Here is a 15,480-nt window from a genome sequence, read left to right as displayed (position 1 = left end):
TCTGTTAAACTTCTCACAAAACATGCAAACCAAAGGTATTAATATTTTCATCCAACACTTTCTCAGTCTTGTCTGCAGCACTGATCCTGACAAAACCAGTGACTGTTTCCAGTTATGTTCTACACATGAAACTCTTGGCTTTGCAGGACGTTCCTGACTGGGGTGAGACATCACCTTGGCCTTTCACAGATTTGTCGTATATGGAGTGTGGCAAGGACCTGACCAAGCAATCCATAATCACTCTCATGCATGTTTCAAGAAAACAGCCATTAGCATACAGCAGTTCCTGGATTACCGTTCTCAAGCAAGGTGCTTTGATGAGCTTCTCAGCCTAAAGAACAGGAAGTTCCCAGAGGATTAGCAGCATATTCTGACACCAGTTACTAGGTCTTTTGTTTCACTTCAGAGCATGGCTGCATCAGAGAGGCTGAGCAAGAATGGGCGTATTATGAAACCCTGTTTCACTCCACTGCTAATGGGGAATGTGTCAGATACCTCAGATGGGTGCCAGCATCTCTAACACAACCAACTATCTGGATTCAGGGGGAATATCTCTAGGAAGTCCAATTGACTTAGCACATCCCTAAACCTTATGCTCAGTTGTTGGCAAACAGTAATCTTAGAAAGTCAAAACATGCAAACCAAAGGTAATGATATTTTCTTCCAACACCTTCTCAGTCTTGCCTGCAGTACTGATCCCATCTTTGCATGACACTGCAGTCCAGAGCTCCTCTGTGATTCTGGGAAGGTGAAAATTGCCAAACTGCTTAGTGCCAACTCCGTCTGCCAGCAATGGACAGCTGTAAAACGCAGCAGCAATTTCCCCAGCTCTTTCCATTATTTTCTGAAGAGGGTAATGAAGATGTTCCATTAAACCATCAGACCCAAATTAGGTTTTTGTGTTTGTGTTTTAACAAATATGTATTGTTATCTCCTTTTTCTGGGACACCATGTGGGGATGCAAAGCTATAACTCCTGCTCTCAAGGAACTTAAGTCTACCGGGAAAGAACAAACCAAATATTACTGGCTACAGATGTTGCTTTTTTTCAGTTCCATGTAAGTAGCTGAAGTGTTACTCAAGGACCAAAAAGGCTTCTGATACTCTAGAAATTGTCAGTCTATCATATAAAAGTTTCAGGCTCCAGCTTTCTAAATGTGCTCTCGACTTCGGACCTCAATTCCATACCCTATCACCTTCTCTACAATGTATTTAAAAAACATTACTCTCAGGGACTTGATAATAGGGGGAATCTAGTAACCACAAGGTTGCTCATGTAAGTGTATATTAATGATACCAAAATAAAAAAATAAATAAATAAACAAAACCCGTTTATTGCTTACAAACTGCAGTCCAGTGCATAAAAATAAAAAATTACTCTCCCCTTTCCACACTTTCCCTCTCCACTTGCTTCTTCCTCTCAGCCTACAAAATATAGTTGATACTTTGAAGCCCAAAGAAAAAATTCCCTTGGCCTCCACTAGGGCTTGCAGCCCCTCCTAACTCTGCTGCTTCCTTCTCCGGGTGCTCTTCATTCTCCCATCCTTCCTTTGTAGACATAGGGGCACAATTCTCAAGTCTCCTCTTCCCCCTGCAATCAAGTGTACTTCAACTGTCATCAACTTCCAAACCTAAGGTGGACTCCCAAAGCCGGTCCAGCCTCAGCGCCCCTGGCAGCCCACCTCAGACTCAACGCCTGCACACCTACACACAGGAGCACTGCGATGCCTGCAGCCCACATTCAAATGGTTCTGCAAAACATACCAAGAGAAGAAACGACAAAGCAAACCCTGAAATTTTAACAGCTGATGATGCAGGGCGAAGGATGGATGTTCTCTATTATCCCTTCAATTTTTCTGTAGCTTTGAAAATTTTCAAACTAAAAAGTTAGGGGAAAACACAAGTAGGATGAGACTCAAAGACAGAAATCATGGTCCCTGTCTTTTAGGGAGTTTGTCTGTCTAATCTAATCTAAAATTAGGCCACGGAGATCTGAGAGTTCAAAGATCAATTAATAATAAGATTCAATAGATAATCAAATTGCAATTATTGAGGGCCTACTAAGCGGCAGCAATATGCTAACCATTATATATGGTTAAAAAAGCAAATAATTAAACCTTGAAAGGACCATCTCCTCTCTGCTTCCATCAAGCTAGTTCAACCTTCATGCCTTATCTACTTCTGTTAAATGCACCAACGTTACTTCCCCAACACCAAAACACCTCAGACCCCTTTCAAGTCTTCCATATCTAAATTAGTAGCCAACTTCTCTGGATTTCACTGCTTTTTGCCTCCCTCTCCTCTCCACTGTGAGGCCCACCACCTGTCCCCCAAGGCCGCCCTGGCCTCCCACCTGACTGCTGCAGCAATCCTCAAGTCCCCTAGATGGTACAGAGCTCCCTCAGCCCTTGCTTTGTCTCTATCCAAAGCTCGGCTCCAACTGGATAACTCTCCTGCCTTGCAAAAGTTTCAATAACTCTCCAGCATCCATAAAGTAAAATGCAAAGGCTCAGCCTGACAAGAAGGTCCACAGGTTCTACTTCCACTGTTTATCCTCCCACTCTTTCTTACTCTCTGCTGCAGGTTTAGTCCCTATTACTGCCTTTCCTCTGCTCTGTCTTTGCTTGTGTTGTTTCCTCACAGATGTCCCTTACTCTTCCCCACCCACTTCTCATTCCCTCCATGAAGCCTTCCCGATCATTAAGTGTTCCAGCCACAACCCTTCATGCCCAGATCAAAATAATCTCTCTCTCCATTCAATCTGTATAACATGTTACATGCATTTCCATGTTTTCAAGTATTATCCGAAATCTGTGCATGTATTTTTTTTACTGCCCCTGCTAGACAATGAACTTGAAGGCAGTGACTTCATACATGATAGGCACTCAAGGTCTGTGACAGAAATTTAATACTAGTATCCTTTACAAGAAGCCCTAAAAACTGATAAGTGTTGCCTCTTAAGCTATAAGCATTTTTTCCTCAAAATACTGAAAACAGTTTAACAGTGGTACAGGTTTTGTTTGTTGTTTTTACCTTATTTTTAGGGTGCAGTGAAATATTTAATACAGAATTTGCCATTGTAACCACTTCTAAGTGTAAAGTTCAGTACCATTAATTACATTCACAATGTTGTACAACCATCACCACTATTTTCAAAACTGTCATTGCCCCAAATAGAATCTCTGTGTCCATTAAGAAGTAACTCCTACTCTCTTCCCCCTAGGAAACTTGCTCCCGCTGGAAACTTCTCATCTTTCTGTCTCTATGAATAATTTGCCTATCCTAGATATTTCATGTAAGTAGGATCATACAATATCTGTCCTTATGTGTCTGATTTATTTTACTTAGAACATTCTTAGATCATTCACATTGTAACATTCCTTTTTTAAAAGAACTTCGTTCCTTTTATGGCTGAATAATATTTCTATGTGTGTATACACACCACATTTTATCTACTCATCTGCTAAAGGACTCCTGGGCTGTTTCCATGTTCTGGCTATCATGGATGCTATGAACACTGACATGAATCTGAGTCCCTGTCTTCAATCCTTTGGGTATCAACCCTTTCACTAGTAGTGAAACTGTGAAGTGACACAGTAATTCTGCTTAGCTTTTTGAGGAACAATGGCAGAATGGTTTTATAATCCAGATACATGGTCCTGTGATAAACACAACAGCCACAGAGTCCCTACTTCTTTAGTAAGGGACTCACTTCTAGACAGATTTCCTTCCTTCCCACTCATCTGGGCTCCAGGTGATCAAATTTCCAGGAACCTGACCCTAGTTTGGGTGCTGTTTTGTGTTGGCACTCAAGTCTCTAGGTTCTATTTTTCAAGACTGCCTTTCTGCACATAAAGGCATGAACACTGCAGTGGTAATTCTCCAAAACAAATTACCATGAAACAAAACATCATTCATGGTGAAGTCACATTTATATCCTTAATACCTATTAGTAACATCAGATGAATGAAAGATACATAAAAAGGATATTTTTCAGCAGGTGAGACACAGGATTTTATAAGGGATGACTTCTGTTGAACCCATTCTTATACCAAAACAACCATTTAAAACATGCTGATCTTGGATGAGATGTATAAGCCCTTATTGTTGAAAGGAAAGGATCGCTTTTCATTCCAAGGTCAGCAGCTGGGGATTTCCAAACTGACATCTCATTATTACCACCACCAATTCCAATAGATTTTGCAAAACTGGAAAATAACAACAATGTAAATTCACAGAAACTTTCTCGAAGAAAGGATACACACACAGTTCTTACTGAGCATCTCTGTACTAGGGGCAAGATCAGAAGAGGTTATGAAGGGGATCTTTCACATTTTACTCCACAACTTCTGCAGTACAACTTTTCAAAAACATGCATTCATGTATTATTGCGTAATGACTTAAAGTTGTATTTAAAGTACAAGCTATAAAAGGCAATGTCAGTAATAAAGCTGAACTACTGAAAGGAGCCAAATGGGCAATTCTAATAAAATCACCATCTATCACATACAGCAGTTTCTAATCTCATTTGAACTTTATAACACTGTGAGGAAAGCAAGGCAGGTAGGTATTCAGCCCTTGTAAATAAGGAAAACAAAGTTAAGAAATCTTAAGACAAATGTATTACATTTTCTCTTAATGCTTTTCACTTTACCTTTAAATCATCTTCAAGAAAGTGTCAGTACCATTAAGACTTAGCTATACAACTTTAGAACCAGATACATCTGATTACATGATATTGTCTCAGAAAAATAAAAAGCATGATTAGGTTTACATTCCTATATATAGAAAATAGAAAAATAATAATCAAAATGTAATAGTCATACAAAAGGAATTTACTTTATTATTCTTCACCATGCTTGAAATGTTTGACTTCTCAGACACTGTATCCTAAAACAGCCCTCCCCTCAAAATCCGAACTTTTTACTCAATTCACTATGAGTAGTCTACTCATAATACCAATATATCAAGTAAAAAAAATCAAGTGAAGTTTAAATGACTTGGACAAAAATGTCATTTATTATGTGCAGACATACTGTCTACAGATTAGTTACGTAGTTACAACTAGTCCATTTAGCAAAGCTCAGGCAGTAGGAATGAAGTAAGAGTTGCAAAGCTGACTCCAAGGGCCCAGAGTTCACCATCTATCTAAAAGGCGTAACTTTACAACCCGAGATGGGACACACTCTAGGAAATCACTGCAATAGTTATGACACGATTTTTCTCCTCAACAAATAATGCCAAAATGCAGGGGAAAATGGCCCAACCAAATACAAAGTTCATGAAGTAGGAGACTATGTCATCTGTCTCTATGCATATAACCAAATAGCTGAGTTACCAAAAAAATTTATTTTTATGGAAATATAAAGCTTTTAAAAAATATCTTAAAATATTTTTGACCTGGTCACTGAAGATAACCTGCATTTTGTTCTTTAAAAAATATCTACTCAACATACTTTACAACACTGAAGACTTGACTTTATGTACTCACACATTTTCACATATTTAGCAATTGCATTTCTCTCAAGTTCAGTAACTTCAAATCCAAACATTTTGCCAAGTGTTAAAATTACTGAACACCAGCAAAGCGTCTTGAAGAAAATCAATTCTCCCACTGATTGCAATAAACAACTGTTTACTGAGAGGTTACTATATGCCAAATGCTGTATTTTAATAAAGTAATGTGTTTATATTTAAAACCACTTGCTAAATAGAGACTGAAGAAAGGCAGTCCTAGGAAGGATTAATCCGTGATACATAAATTGAATGCCAATTATTTAATTCCTTCAAAACAGAATTTATAGTTGATGAAATTACAATTTCCTAAGAACCAGGCTAAAGCTCTCATGCTAAGATTTTAAAAATAATAAAAACTGATCAGGCTGCATTCAATATATCAATTAATGAATACATTTTAGCTAGAAGCTGACTTCAAAAAGTATATCCAAAATAATTATTTCCATCTCAAATAATAACATACATTAAAATACTAATTCAGTCCCACAAGATATCAACACAAAACATAAAGCTGAAACTCATGTAAGTTAGCTGAATGTTGGGATTACTGCCTAACATTTAGTAACACTAGCCAGCCAACCAAAAGTAGGAATTGTAATTCATATTACTGAAGCAGCCCTAACAGAAAATGTCCTCAGAAAATAAAGCAGTCTTTTAGTTTTAAAAGTCAACATAATACACATTCTCTTAGAATGTATAAACATTGAGGTGAGAGAAAATAAAGATGCCTGGTATTTTCTCTGAAATCGAATAGTTTTTTTTCCAAAATTGTTTAAGTATATCGAAGTTCGGCTCCTCGCCACCAACCACCCGTCCACTAGCCATCCAGGTTGGTGCTTCACCTGAGCACAGGTAATTTTTCAAAGGTTTCACCTTGGAGGACGGCTTCCAAGGTTAAAAACGGTCCATGTGTTCTGCAGGGCAAAGCTCTCACACATGAACTGAGCTAACGCAGTGTGAAACTAAAATGCACTTACCCTATTTTTTTTAAGTGATTAATTGCATGAAAACCTTCAAATTGTTTATAATTTTAAGTGTGATTGCACTTATTTGCAAGAAAGCCATTTATGTTTTGATGTATTAGTTTTGAACCCATGCTTTAAAAACTTTATAACTGGATCAGCCAAAGTTGTCTGAATGCACAGAGGAGACACATGGAGGAGACATGATACCAAATGAGCAACAACCACACAGGGCGGATCTGCGTGCAGAAGGCCCACGCATTCTACACCATCCCAGGAAGCTAGAGCTCTCACCTCAACAACTCCACTGAAATAAAGAAGGAAAACATCACAGCCTAAAAGCCTTCCCCATTTCTCCACTTTCTCAACAGCCTGAGAGATTCTTAAGAGCCATGAGAAAAATCTTCAAAAACGATTAAGTAGCTCAGTTACTAACTACAGTTTAAGAGCATTTCAAACTCCAAATGACTTTTCCTTACAAAACAGGGCAAAATTTTACCAAAAAATATCCAACACCTGACCAACATTAGGAACATATGCAACCAAATGGCAGTATTCAAGTTTCCATTTAGTCCATCATCCACAGTTCAGAACAGCGTTAATAAGAAAAATACTTCATTTAGCTTCTCAACGTAAGTATTTCCACGTGCTCATGTCGAATTCTGTGTATGGCCACTGAACACTTTCTCTTCGGTAACTTCTACCTCTACGAGTTTAGAACCCTTCTGAAATCCCACATTCTATTCTACTGCCAACCCTGAGAACTGAGAATTCTGTTAAATGTTAATATATAATTTTTAAACTATGGGAGTAATCAAACTGAATAATTAATCTCCCTTAAATAAATGATTCTACTAAAACATGTAAGTCTTTCCTTACTTTACTGCTGATTTAATAAAATCATCAAGTCTTCCACCTTGACTCAACAGTAGCAAAACAGATATTCTAAATAAAACCAAATGACCAACAAAATCTTCAAAGGCTGGAATCAAACTGTTTAAAACTGAAACACACATACATTTACAGTCTGAGTGAAGCAATATGGAGGAAAACACCCTTATGGAAAAGATTCAATTTGTAAAATAATTCAAAATAAAATCTTTTTGTCAAAGCCACAAATTATATCCTGAATATAATTTTGGTCTGCCAAAGTCCAACACAAAATTTATTCATATATATGAATAAAATAAACTTGAGGACCCAGTGTTTGAATGAACTCTATGCTCTATTAACTTAGTACAGAGCTTGAGTAACAGATTAAGACAGCAAAGCAATTTTCTAAACTGAAATGTACCTAAACATCTAGGAAGTTTCACACTATCCTTAATGACATATCAAAGATCCACGGTTAGGCAAGCATACGCGTCTTTATAGTTCTTTTACAGTTCTGCTTCACATATGTACAAATGTTCACTCCAAATAAACATATCATTTCTCTTCAGCATAGCACTGAAATTGTCAGAGGCTCATAGAAACATTACACTCAGGTTAATACGTTTCAGCTGCGACTTACATGTTGGCATCAAAACAAGTATTAACCGAAGAGTAAAAGTTTCTAATAAGAAAAATCCCAAGGTAAAGATTAGAAGAATTTTAAAGATAAAAAAATCGAAAAGCAGCTCACCTGCAGTTAGGTGGAGGGTCTAAAGTGATGTCTGCCAATTCCTTCTGAATCCTGGAGTCGGGGGAGAGAGAAACAGACACTAAGGCACTGGTAGCAGCCCACCTGAGCGCATAGGGCTCGGGGAAACCTACCCGCCTGCAAGAGAACTGGATGGACCCCACAGACAGAGCAGGAACATCGCTCACCAGAAGCTCCAGGGCCGCGGTTTAGGGAAACACTCTTCCCCAGAGGCAGAGACCTGGGCGGTCCGGGGCCTCTCTGCTCGTCTCCTGCGTCTGGGTTCCAGGCTTGCCTGGCACACTAAGTCCCCTCGTACAGGAAATCATTTTAAGGCTTCCCACTCGCAGACGAGTTTCTGAACTGTGGTATCGTGTGTCAGGACACTCGGCTTCCCCTGCCCCGCCCCTCCCCGGGCCAGGGAGCTCCGGGCTGCCAGGGCGCGCCCCGCGGGGTCACCCCAGCACCTCGGCCTCCCTTCCCCCGGCCGCCCCGCGTTCTCGGTGACGAAGCCAACATGGCCGCTCCCTGCGGGCCCCTAGGGCCCTGCCCGCGTCGCGGGGAGCTCTGTGGCGCAGGCCGCGGGCGGACCCTCGGGCGGGCCGGCCACCGCCTCCCACCTCGTACGCACGGACGGCTCGGGCCGCGCGGGTCCAGCTGCGGGTCCGGAGGACCCGCGCCGGGGAGCTCGGCACCTCCCCAGGACGCCTGCACCGCGCCCCGCACCCTGCAGCCCCGACGCGGCGCCAAGAGGCCCGCCCGCGTAGCAGCTGGCCAGCCACCAGTCCCGGCCCGCGCAGGTGCACCCGGCCGGCCTCCGCCCGCGCGCTCTCGGACTCGCAGCCCACCCTTCCGGCTCTGCCTTTTCCCGGACATCCTCCAACTTCCCCGGGTCTGCCCCCTTCCTTCTCCAACCCACACTGGACACAGAGCCCGGTACCGCACCCCCCCTAAGCACTGTATCCCCGCACCAACCCGCAACTTCACAAAGAGCCCCATCCCCACTCCTAGGCCGACGCCAAGCAGGTCGCACAAGCCCTGGCCTTTGTCTTCTTACCTAGGCGCTTAGAGCATCAATTAATACAACCAAGTTTGGGGCCTTTAAGCCTCTTCCACCGTTCAAACGGTGCCCTCTATTTTTATAACCTTTTCAGCTCCTATCATATAAAGCCCTAAAGGGTTATGTTACAACTTAAAAATCTCACGAAGGCAGCCAGTAGTAAAAAAAAAAAAAAAAAAAAAACACTTTCTAAGGGCAATCTGAATCACAACGGATGCTTTTCCCTTTCCCAAGGTTTTCCTGAAGGTAGGAAGACAGAATGGCAGGATCCTGTGGGATATAGGTTTTGGAAGGCATTTTTTAACCCCTGTATAAGAGAAATTAAGGATGATGACTGGGGGAAGTTCTTTGAGCCTTGCTACCAGGACATTTCCTACAAATCCCATCAACTTTAGAAAGGTGTTTGCTCACAGGCTCCAGTGGCATGTAGGTATTTGGGTCCTGCTAGATTGATTCTATTGCTACCAATAAGCATTTCAGTTCTGAGATTCTGGCATACCTGCTGTCTGACTCACTGTATGTTAGGACTAGAAGTCTGGGACCTGGGTTTCCTGATTCTTTCCCTGCATCTATTAGAATGGCTGCATGTGAAGGCCCATGTGCTATGTAAGTGCTTCCCCATGAGCACTTCTATAAAAATACATGACTTCATTTCTCCTCGCCCACCCAACCTCTACTGTAAAATATTCCCTTAAAAAGGTAGGTAGTTGCTTCTTTAATGCCTGAAAAGTACAATACCAAACAGCTTTATCCACTTAATCTCTACAACAAACATGGGCACTATTTCCAGAGTACTGGCAAAAGATTTCTAACACTTATATATGCAATTCTTGTCCAGACACTCTCAACGGGGCTTTCCTCTCCCAGTGGACTAGAAACCACTTTCCAGGATGTAGTTAAGTAACCTGTCTGCCAATTCAGGCTTCCCTTTCATTCTATCTCCTATTGTGTTATGCTCTTTCCAATTCTACGGGCTTCACCTCTCTTCAAAATCAATGTATTTCACCGAGCAGCTTCTAGAGGATCCCACTATCAATATTACCTTTATTCTTTCCCTGATAGTGTCCTTCTTCATTTGTTAACCTTTACTGTTAATCTTACCTCTGCTTTAACACTAACAAGGTACTTTTTCAGCAATATATCCAAGAACCTAAACTGATGTTAACTTGATAGGTAAAATTACTAGTTGCAGCTTACCAACTTTCATTTGTTTTACACCTACCATCTTTTTCTCAGGCAGCTCCAAGTAAGTTTTTAACTTCCTTAGCAACAACAGACAAATTTTGTCTAATGAAAAACCCCCCTCTGTAATTTGCTGACCCAAAGCAGACTATTCTATATTTGATCCCTGTGCCATACCCCAAAATATATTTACGTACATTAGGGATAGCCATCAAAATATTAAAATACTGATGACCTAAGGCAAATATCCTGCCTTATGTCAGGCCAAAAGCTGTCCCAAAAGGGGATCAGGGAGTCCAGACACTGTTGGGGGGACAGGAGGTAATGTGCTAAAGGAAGGCCCCGTCCAAAGTGGGCAGGGTACATGCCAGGTTCTGGGAGAAGAAGCACATGGTTAATTCGATGAGGGTTGGTTGGGACTCCTGGGAAGCTGAGATGCAATCAAACCAACCCTCTGAAACGAGAACAATCTTGCCACTTAAATCCAGGCCCCTACACTATTTAAAATAAGCTAAAGTCTCTTCATCTGCCCATGGTTGGGGTCACCAGAGCACTTCACCAACTTTTCAAATTTCTAGTCGGGGAGAATGACAGAACTTTCAACTCCAAGATCTGAGTTCACTACTCAGTGGTGAGATCTAGAGTTCATGTTCCATCTTTTTTCTTTTTATGTTCCATCTTATTTTATATTCTTCTAAGGAAGATATCTAACCCACCACTTGGATTCCTTACTATCTTTCTGGCTTAGCACTTAAAGAGAACAAAAAAACCCTGGATTAACCATTTTATATTATTTGTTGATTCATTCATTTGCTTCAATTCTCCAAATCAGAAAAAAACTCTGAATTCCACCCAAAAACAACTCTCTCCATCTATTAAATTTTTTATGCAGCCAACATGAGTTATTTTTTCCTTATGCAATTCGTGAAGAAAACTCTATTCACAAAAGATCCTGTGTGCAACAGGTGAAGAGGAAGCAAGACAGTAAGATAATTCATTTTGATAGGGTTGTCTGGGCAGGTATTAGTAATTAAGTAGGAAGACACCCTTGGGGAGGGTCAGAGATTAGTGATTATCAGGACAAGTAATTTGAAATCAGATTTGGGAGCCACTAATAAAAGTAATGAGGATTCCTTCGAACTTGAGCAAGAAATGGGAGAGGCATGCTACAACAGCTGCATGTGTGCAATGATTACAAGGAAAAAAACAAGCAGCAATAGAAAAATAATTAGAGTATCCAAGCCCCTTTTTCATATTTAAGAATACATAAACCTTGAGGAGCATTAAGCTACCCCTCGTTGAGAGTCGAACCAAATACAGCACGAGGCAGTTTGGAAAATAGGAAGCCTGGGCGTTGTTGGGGGTGGGGGTGGGTAGTGAGTACGGTACCTCTTGGCGCTGGTGGAAAGGAGTTTGGAGTTTTTGCTCATGCTGACTTTACTCTCCTTCTTCTTGGGGGTGTTTGTTTCCTTCTCGGCTTGCTGGTTGGAGGACGTGGATGAGGAGGAGCTGGTGCTAGCCCTCGAATCGTCATCCGACATAGCGAACCCCCCACCCCACCCCGCAAACAGCCCCTGCAGGGGGAGAAACAAAACAGAAACACTAACCACATAGCCAGTGTAAATAAGACACTCGGGGGCTGTCAGAAGGGCTTTGGCCGGGGGTGCAGCCCGCCGCCCACCGCCCTCCACTCGCTTTTCAAAGTCTTCAGGCCCATTAAGGCTTTTGCAAATCGGACGCGGCTTGTTTGTTTATTTTTGGCCCCAAGCGGGGTACGCAGTGGGAAAACCGTCTGGAGCAAAGCGAGCGGCCCCTCCCTCGCCCCCCGGGGCTCCCTATGGGCAGGGAGGGGAGAAACCGGGCCGACGGGGGCGCGGGGCGCCACGGCGGGGCTCGAAGGTTAGGTCCCGGCAGTGGCCGGCCTCGAGGCTGTTTTGGTCGGCTACCCGGGGGTCCCGGGGGGTGGTGGTGCAGGGCGAAACTGCGGGGCCAGGAGCGGAGTTCGGAGGGGTCGGGAGAGAGGAGGGCGGTACGGAGTAAGGGAGGAAGCCGAAACGGGGGGACGGAGGCGGGGAGCGGGGCCGGTGGGGGAAGGGAGAGGCCGGCGGGGGGCAGGGGCGCCCAGGCCTGAAGCCCCCGCGCCGCGCCCCGACGCCGCCCCGTCGGCCGCCCCCCTCGGGGGTCCCGGGCACGCGCCCGACTGCCACCCCTGGTGGGGGTAGGGTGCCGGGTGGGGGGCGTTCGGCCTCCTCAGCGAAGGAACAACAATGAGCCCGTCCGCCCCGGAGGGGTGAATCCCCGCGGGCCCCCACGCCGGGGGAACGGGGCTCCCCGGCTCCCCCTCCCCCGCTCCCGGCCCCTTGGCGGCCCGTGGGGGGCTCCCGGGGCCGATCTGACAGTTCGAGCCGCAATGCCCACCCCCGCCCCGACGCGGGCGGCCCCCGCACTCCGGGCGGCCCGGGGTCCCGGCCCATCCCCCGCCGGCGGCCCGGACCCTCGCGGCTCTCCGGCCCCGTGCCCAGCGGCCCGGGCGGCGCGGGTCGCGGAGGCGGCGAGGGGTGTCCCCGAGGCCCGGCGTCGCAGCCGGGGGGCGGCGGGCGGCCGGGGGGATCCCCGCACCTCTCTTTGTGTCTGGCTCCTCCGTGCCGCCGCGGCGGCTGCTGCTGCGGCTGCGGCTGGGCCTGGCCACTCGTGTCTCTCTCGCTGGGAGCGAAGCGGAAGTGCAGCACCAGCAACTATTAAACAGGCAATGGCTTCCCCAGCCGCACACGCTCCACACTCCTCCCCTCCCGTGCCCCGCCCGCACCGCCCCCCCCCCCGGCCCGGGCCCACCCGCCCGCGCTCCGCGCCCCCTCCCCGCCCCTGGGCCCCTCCGGGGGCCGCGGGCCGGACGCGGGGCCCTGGAAGCCCGGCCCTTCCCCACCCGCACCCCCACCCGGCGCCTCCTCGGACGCCGGGGGAGCGGCGAGGGGTGTGAGTCTCTCTCAAGTGGTCGGGGGACCTGGGGCCTGGGCGGAAAGGGGAAGCTGTCCCGAAATGGGGGGCGCTCGGAGCGATTGGAGTTATATGGAATAGGGGTGTCACGAAAGGAAGTTTTTTCTCAATAAGGGCGTTTGGAAAAGGGGGGTGGCAAATTGGTGAAAAAGATGGTAATCTGGTGGCTAGGAGTTTGGACTAGAGAATGCGGGAACTCGCCCTAAAAAGTGTTCGGTTTAAGAGGAAAAGAGAAATCCCCGAACAGGGTGTTCCTTTGGGCTGACACTGGTTTCTGCCTCTGGCAATTTACCTGCTAGAAGCAGAGGTCGATTTAAGCCTTTGAGAAAATCCCGAACTCGGAGTTTTCTGCTCAGACACGTGCAATTTTACAATTTGAGATTCTTCCAGTCACTTTTATAGGAAGCTGGTGGTGTTTTGTAAGAGCGCTACAAAGGATTTCGTGACAAGTAAAACCAACGTGTAACAGGCTTACAAATGTGAGAAGTAAGTGGGCATAAGCCCTACACTACGGAATTAGACTGGCTTTGGAATTTTTTATGTCAATTGACTTTAGATAGAAAGTTTGATCTTTGGAAATTAGATTAAAAGTTTTGGAGACCTCTTTACCTTCTTCAACTACAATACAAATGCTATTCAAATAATCATATTTTTAGAATAATCACTCCGTAATTCTTTCGAATTGTTCTTTAACACTTTCACTAAGATTAATTTTTTTTAACATTAAGCCATCCAAAACAAAAGCAGCAGCCATCCAATTACAGTTAAGTCTCTCGTTTATTTGTCATTTCAGCTGAAGGAAACTGAAGCGATAGGTTCAATGCCACACACACAAGGGCTGTTACATTAAGGACAAGCCCAGTCAGATTTCCATAGGCCACTCTAAATTATCTCATTCAAATCGCCATCCTTTTCCATGGCAACAGACTTCAGCTACAGCTGGACAACACGGACAAGATATTATTAAGCTCTCTGGCGTATATACTACCCAGAAAAACAAACATTCTTACCACCCACCTAACCTCCTTATAGCCCTCAACGTGAAACTCCAACTTTATCAAGACTCAAAAAGTAAGTGTGCATACTTCTTGCTTCATTTTTACCAGGAAACCTGTATCGAGCAGGAATTGTCACAGAAGCAGAGAGTCCAAAAGCTGGATAAAACTTAATAGGTCATCATTTCAGCCTCCAATTTCATACCTCTGGACAGAGTTGTCTATCTCCCAGTCATTCAAATGCATAGAAACTTTTGAAAAGACCCCCAGATGTAAGTGTTGGGTTTCAGGAGCCTGGTAGAGCATATAAAAATAATGACATTCTCTGGTGTATATGATTTGAAAACCAAACAAAAAACTCCTTAAAGCCAGGTTGTATACTTTTTATACTTCTGATGAGAAAGATACCAGTTCAAGAGCAAACAATAAGCAATCATGAAATAAACTGAGTCAGGATGAAGAAAAAGAATCTAATGACTATTACTAAAATTGAGGCTTTCTCTTACCAAAATTCGTGTTTCTGATACTACAAAATACATGTCTAACACTATGAATACAATCAATAAAAAATCGTGTATGTATAAAGATGAAAGCTGGCAGAAAGCAGAGGAAAATAAAAGGCTTAATTTGCCGACATGACTAGGACAGTGGGTGAATTTTTCTTTAATATTGGTTTGCATAAATCATAGACTTGGGTACAAACTATAATAATTTTTTAAAAAGAACTGACTGTAGCATTTTGTGCTTCATTGTTGAAGCTTGGATTGGACTAGGAAATAAATCATGTAGTCCAAGGGCTCCTCCTCAACAGGGAAGTGCTTTCCCAACCACCAGTCTGGAAGGACACCAGTCCTCTTTTGTGTGTAGGATTCCTTCTTATCTCTAACCCTGGTTAGTGCGTTATGGTTTGAGAACAACCTACTAAGGGGACCTAAAAACCTCAAAATGTTTAGAAAAGATCCACTGCTCTCCAAAGACTAATCTTTATGTCAGATTATTTTAAATATACAGTTGTCTCAGTCTTAAAAAACAAAAATGCATTTGCAACGTTCTAGCTAGCTCTTCTGCTCATGAACTGCAAGGCCTAAAGAGCTAAACTGATCTCTTGGTGCCTGTTTCCTCATCTATCAAGAGCCAGAATACCTGTGTG

General features: G+C 44.0%; 1 protein-coding gene across 2 annotated transcripts in view; it reads right to left on the bottom strand.

Moving 5' to 3' along the window:
* UBE2E1 (ubiquitin conjugating enzyme E2 E1) overlaps positions 1 to 13,117 on the bottom strand; it is a 94,706-nt gene extending 81,589 nt beyond the window's left edge. Inside the window, exons 1-3 of one of the 2 annotated variants that reach the window (XM_073223253.1) lie at positions 12,961 to 13,117; positions 11,731 to 11,915; positions 8,103 to 8,153 (exon numbers count right to left, since the gene is read on the bottom strand). In XM_073223253.1, the coding sequence (XP_073079354.1) occupies positions 8,103 to 8,153; positions 11,731 to 11,882 (203 nt within the window). In that variant the 5' untranslated portion in view covers positions 11,883 to 11,915; positions 12,961 to 13,117. The remainder of the gene's footprint in view (positions 1 to 8,102; positions 8,154 to 11,730; positions 11,916 to 12,960) is intronic. The other variant, XM_037008577.2, reaches the window with a different exon arrangement.
* Positions 13,118 to 15,480: the final 2,363 nt, after the last annotated feature.

The sequence above is a fragment of the Manis javanica genome, chromosome 15, assembly GCF_040802235.1.
Source record: "Manis javanica isolate MJ-LG chromosome 15, MJ_LKY, whole genome shotgun sequence".
NCBI classification, from domain to species: domain Eukaryota; kingdom Metazoa; phylum Chordata; class Mammalia; order Pholidota; family Manidae; genus Manis; species Manis javanica.
This window is presented reverse-complemented; position numbering and strand designations above follow the sequence as displayed.